Below are 6,000 nucleotides of genomic sequence, written 5' to 3' on the forward strand. Positions count from 1 at the left end.
AAGGATTTAATGTCTTTTGCAGCAACAGGAAGGGAACTGGAGGCCATTCTCTTACATGAAATAACTCAGAAAGTCAAATACCACATGTTCTCATAAATAGGAGCTAAATAATGTGTACATATAGACACAGATTGTGGAATAATAAACACTGGAGACACAGAAAGGTGGGAGAGTGAGAGTGAGAGTGAGGGGAGAGCTGAGAAATTATCCATTGGGTACAATGAGTACACCCTATTTGGGTGACGGTTGCACTAAAATGCCGACTTCACCACTAGGCAATATATCCATGTAACAAAAATGCACTTTACCCCCTAAACCTATTTTGAAAAATTTTTAAATTAAAAATGTCAAGTGCTTAGATCAGTGTCTGGCCCATAAGAAGAGTTCATTAACTGTTGGCTCTCCTTATTCCTACCAGCATTATTACCATGAGGCTCATGTGGGAAGATCAGACCAGCTCCAGAAAAATGAAGAAATTACAATTTCTCTATACAACCAAGTAGTATGGTGGATTAAAACTTGCACCCCTGCTCCATAAATAACCAAAATCATAAATGATAAAGGGGACATAAAATAAATCAAACCATAAAGAGGCTTTTACAAACACAGAACGGTATAAATTTTAGAAAGCTTAATAAAATGGGCCATATTCAGAATTATGAGTTACCTATATTAGCCCAAGAAGTATGCCAAGTAGAAAAGAAGTATGTCAAAAGAAAGTGAAAAATTCATCAAAGAATTACCTCTAAAAACGACCTGAGATCAAACCATTTAATGAGTACATTCTTTCCAACTTTCCCCAAGGGTCAACCCTCGAATGTGTAATAGCCACAGGACTTGGGAAAAGATGGAATGCTTCTCAGTTCATCAAGAAAGCTAGGCTACCTATAGTACACCAACCTGAATAGAATAAAACTATAGGACACTATTTTTCTCAAAAGCTTTTGTTACTCCAGGAGGTCCTAGTGCCTCTAATATGCTGTGAAATTCCAATGAGGGGGTGGCAGGCAGTGGTGTTCCTCACTTCAGGGTTTATCCAGCCACTTCCAGACCCTTCTCAGAGCCCTGCTAGAGCTTCCTGGAGTTACACCATCAGAAGATTAAGGTGGATCCAAGAGCCAAGAATATAGAGAAGCATACGCAGAAGAAAAGGGATTTGCAAGAGATAAAAAGAGGAAAAGAGACCGTATAGAAGATTGCAATCATAATAGCAATGCTAAAGGCAGGAAGCAGTACATTCTGCTTGTGAAAATGTAAATTGATTCAGCCCTTCGAGGAAGCAACTGACAATGTGACTTAGAATCTAAAGAGTACATACTCTTTGACTTACTAATCTCAACTCCTATCTGTCCATCTTGGGTAATTAATTTGAAATGAAGATAAAGATTTACATACAAGGATGCATTTCATAGAATTACTGATGGCAAACAAAATAAAACAGAAACAAGAAGCAACCTAAATGTCTGAAAATGGAAACTATTAAATAGATTATGGCATGTTCAGATAATAAGTTATGCAACAATCCAAAGCAATGTTTTTGTGGGGGGAGGGGAATGTAATGACAGGTATAGGTCTAGGAGTTTTAGAAAAAAGGCAGAACATAAACTGCAATGTATAATCTAAGTTATATTTTTGAAATATATGTATATAGAAAAGACTACTGGAAGAAATATAGACCAAAACCACCCTGAATATGGTCTCTGAGAGGTAAGGACTCTGAATGAATAACATTTTCTTTTATACAGTTCTATTTTCTAACTTTCTGCACAAAGCTGTATTACTTTTACAATCAGAAAAAAAAAACAATTACTGCCTATGAATAAATACACATATGAATGGTAAGAAAAAAAATTTAAGCCTCCAGTCACTAAGGACAAAATCATTCCTAGCACGCAAAACAAACCTGAATCTTAACACCGGTGCACTTTAAAGCATAGAAAACAAAAAGCAAACCAACCAAATCCCTCCATAAAGACAGGCTGAGCTGCTTCTCTCGAAAGGTGGCGGGGTGGGGGGCGGGGGTGCTTTCAACACACCATTGTCGAGAGGAAAACTCAGCACCTGTTTTTCAAATGCAGCTGCTGGAGGATCCCGCTTGATTCAAAGACCATTCACATCGAGGCTTAGAGGGTTGAGGGAGTGTGAAGGGTGCCCCCCCCCCCAACCCCGCGCCCTCTTCAAACGGATCCCCCTTGATTCAAAGACCATTCACATCGAGGCTTAGAGGGTTGAGGGAGTGTGAAGGGTGCCCCCCCCCAACCCCACGCCCTCTTCAAACACACGCACACTCTCACACTCAATCGCGCCGTCCCAGCCTGCCTACTCCCAACGAGTCCAAGCCGGTGCAGCCGCGCCCCATGCCCGGCTCGCAGCTCCCGAGCCCCAGTCCGCCCGCGCTGGGCGCCGCTGTACCTGTTAGTGGCGCGCGGTACCGCGGTCGCCGGGCTCCGGAGCGTCCTCAGTGCTGCGGGGGTGCCGTGGGTGGCCTCCCTGCTTTCCTCCACCAGAATCCTGCACAGCCGGGGAGAAAACTTAAGTTGCTACACCCCGCCGGGAGCTGTTGGCTGAAAGGCTGGGAGTCGCGCTCCTTGCCTGGCAGGGAGATCTCGCACTCCCCGGCTCCCAGGCCAGGTCCCCAGCCCCAGAGTTGGAAGAGCCTTAGGGCGGGAAGGAAGAGACAGCAAGGACCAGAATGGGGAGCATGAGAGCCTGATGCGGAACCCGACGGCAGGTCCCGCTCCATAGCTGCCTCGCCCAGAGCGATGCGCGCTACAGCCCCCGCAGCCCTGACCGGTCCCTCTGCTCCCCAGCCGCCGTCCACCGGTCGGAGGGTCGCCTCCCTGCGACCCCCTCCCCCACTCCACTCTCAGGCCGTCGCCGCCCGTGGGCTGCTCCCCGCCGCGGCCAAAAGTCTCCGCGCCCGAGGAGAAGCGATGGGCGGCTTGGGGGTCCGGGGGCGCCAGGCGGGGCGCGCGGCGCGGGGCGCGGCCGGCGGGTGGGTGGGTTACCTGGCGCGGCCGGGCGCGTCTGCCGGGCACCAGAGCAGGCGCAGCAGCAGCAGCAGCAGCAGGCTGGCGAGCAGGGCGAGCAGTGCGCCCCCCGGCCGCATCCTGAGCCACAGGCGCCGCCGCCACCGCTGCTGCCGGGGCGAAGCACAGCCCGGGCGGCCCCGACTCGCGGCTCCCGCCGCCGCCGCCACCGCCGCCGTGGCCGCAGCCCCGCGCACCCACAGCGTTCACAGGCGGCAGCGAGGGGCGCCCGCAGCGCACCCGGCAGAGTCTCCGCGGCGGGCGGAGAAGCCGCGTTCGGGCTCGCCCCGGGCTCCCGGCCCCGGCCCGCGGAGCGCCGCGATCGGCTGGCAGATGACGATTCGCCGAGCTCGCCGCCTGTCCTCCCGGAGGCGCTCGGAGCTGCTGCGGGCTCCGGTCGCCGCTGCCACTGCTGCCGCCGCCGCCGCCGCGCGGGGTCACCTGAAGGTTGGGGCGCGGAAGCTCAACTCCGTGCTGATTGGGCTCCAAGTTTTCTGCGCGCTCGCCTCGTCCCGAGTGCCCGCGAATCCCCCGGACGCCCACGCAGACCACCCAGCCACACCACAACTCTGCCTGCGGAGAGAGGAGGGGAGAAAGGGGCCGCTTCAAAAACTTTCCAAACTGTGCAGTCGCTTGGCTGGATCCTCCCACGCATGAAGAAAGCTGGGGACTGGGGAATTGCTGGGTGGATCATGACCCTGAACAGAAGCAGTAACCTGTGCTTACTTCAACCCAGATTCAGAGGGACAGCGAATTGGTATGAGGGACTAGGAGACCTTTAGGCGTGAGCACGTTACTACCTGGAGACCCGTTTAGCCCCTGCCTGTATTTGCAAATAGTTTTATTGGAAAACCTCCATGCCCATGGCTTTGTATTATCAGTGACTGCATATGGCTGTATGATCTAGGGCTGCAAGGGCAGAATTGAGTAGTGATGACAGAGGTGGCATAGCCCACAGGGCCTAAAATATTTACCATTTGAAACTTTCCAGAAAAAGTTTGCATACTGCTCTTAAACAAGCAAGAGGCCATTAGCTTGAGGCTGTCTCTGTACGTTGAGTTCCCACCTAACAATGGAAACCTACATTAGGCTGTAATGAACAAGGGGCTACTGGCCAATCACGGGCAACCAACTCATTATACCAGGCCCCACAAGGCAGCCTGCATAGCTATAGCCAATCAGTTTCTCCACTGTGCTTCTGAGTTTGGCCTATCAGGCTTTGCTGCTCACATCACGGGGTGGACCTCACTGGACCTCCTCTGGTTGTGAGTGCTGCCCAATTCATGAACCCTTTGCTCGAATAAACTGTGCTAAATTTAATTTGTCTGATGTTTTTCTTTTAACACTGCTATGGGCTGAATGTTTGTGTCTCTACAAAATTCATATGTTGAAACCCAAATCCTCAATCTAATGTGGTGGTATCTGGAGGTGGGGCCTTTCATACCTGATTAGTTCATGGGGTGGAGGTTTCCTGGTGGAATTAGTTCCCTCATAAGAGCAGGCAGCGGGGAATTTGCCTCCTCTCTCTCTGCTCTGTGCAGTGTAAAGACACAGCATGAGGGCAGCTTTCTCCCAAGCAGGAAGAGGACCCTCACCAGAACCTGACCATGCTGGCACACTGATCTTGGGTTTCTTACCCTCCAGAACTGTGAAAAATAAATTTCTGTTCTTTTGGTCACCCAGCCTATGGTATCCTTCTTATGGCAGCCAGAACTAAACCACGGTCTAGATCATATTGGTTAGTATCGCATTTACGAGTATCTCATCTGTTGCAGGAGAGTGATCCAATGACACTATGAAACAGACTGGCTCTCTATTTATTTAAAAGTGGGTCTCAACTCTTTATGCCCCAAACTATCCTGACTGCCCAAGCCCCACTTAGCCACTTCCCTAGGTTTTAATTCCATTGTGGTTATATGCAGGCTTATAAAACTATTCACTCTTACTTTTGTATAGTTTTGAGATTTTTCCAAATGCAACCCTTGGATTCCACCATCTTGGGAGTACCTTGATAAGATCTTTTGAAATGACTTCAATTTTGAAAAGGCTTTCATGAGTTAACTTTCCCAAGCAACAAAAATATGATATTTCAACTGACATCTCCTAGAAGCGTATGGTCTTCACCTGAAAGAGGCCAAAGTGAGAACCATTTGGGAGCAACCAGGCCAGACAGCCAAATAAAGCTGTCACCAAAGATTCCATCACAAGAAAACATATATCACGGCAAGAGATACCATGTCCCTAGTCTCTTTCTGCTAATTCCGGATTTACTGTAAAAACATCTTGTTGAATACAAAACAGAAGTTTGCACATAATAATTGATCAATAAATGTTTGGTCAATGAATAAAAGCACATAAGAACTAGTGTTATTTTTAAAGAGAAAATGGAGCAAAAAAAACTAAAAATAAATGTGACTAGGAATGTGATTTCCTTCTATAGCTCATCACTGCTGTTAATATATGTACTAATCAGGAATAAAAACAGGCTTCTACTTTTATATAAAACTAATATTTATAGGGATTCAGTTGCTTCATCTGAGTATGATATAAAGTAATGCTATATTCAGGTAGTGATAGAATAATACAGTAATCTAATTCTACATATTTCAAAGTTTAAGCCATTTGTTAAATAAGTAGAATATGGCACAATTATCTAGAAAATGAAGAGTTGCCTGGATTTGAAAGATATTCCAATTTTTATCTCAGTGCAGAAAATTGTGCAGAAAACTAATGCTGAACATGGTTTGCAGAAAAAGAAAAAGGCATTATTGTATCAGCCAGGAAGCTGCAATTTCACCTAATTTACTAAAGTTTAATATTTCAGCACAGCTGGGCTCAAGGCAACAGCAGAAGAGTCAGCCTTGCACTGGGTTCCCTAAACACCCTTGCTGCAAATGAAGTTACTTTTTATCAAGCCAATGGCTATCAGCAGGGGACTCACAAAAGCCCATTTTAATTGGAAAAACAAGTG

The 6,000-nt window shown here is 47.8% G+C and overlaps 1 protein-coding gene across 2 annotated transcripts in view; it reads right to left on the reverse strand.

Annotated features, from left to right (window-relative positions):
* Nucleotides 1-3,196, reverse strand: part of ST8SIA6 (ST8 alpha-N-acetyl-neuraminide alpha-2,8-sialyltransferase 6) — a 146,348-nt gene extending 143,152 nt beyond the window's left edge. The window contains exons 1-2 of one of the 2 annotated variants that reach the window (XM_054659366.2): nucleotides 3,009-3,196; nucleotides 2,413-2,511 (exon numbers count right to left, since the gene is read on the reverse strand). In XM_054659366.2, coding sequence (XP_054515341.1) covers nucleotides 2,413-2,511; nucleotides 3,009-3,109 — 200 coding nt within the window. In that variant the 5' untranslated portion in view covers nucleotides 3,110-3,196. 2 annotated transcript variants of the gene reach the window in all.
* Between the last annotated feature and the right edge of the window lie 2,804 nt (nucleotides 3,197-6,000).

Source organism: Pan troglodytes, chromosome 8, assembly GCF_028858775.2.
Source record: "Pan troglodytes isolate AG18354 chromosome 8, NHGRI_mPanTro3-v2.0_pri, whole genome shotgun sequence".
Classification (NCBI taxonomy): domain Eukaryota; kingdom Metazoa; phylum Chordata; class Mammalia; order Primates; family Hominidae; genus Pan; species Pan troglodytes.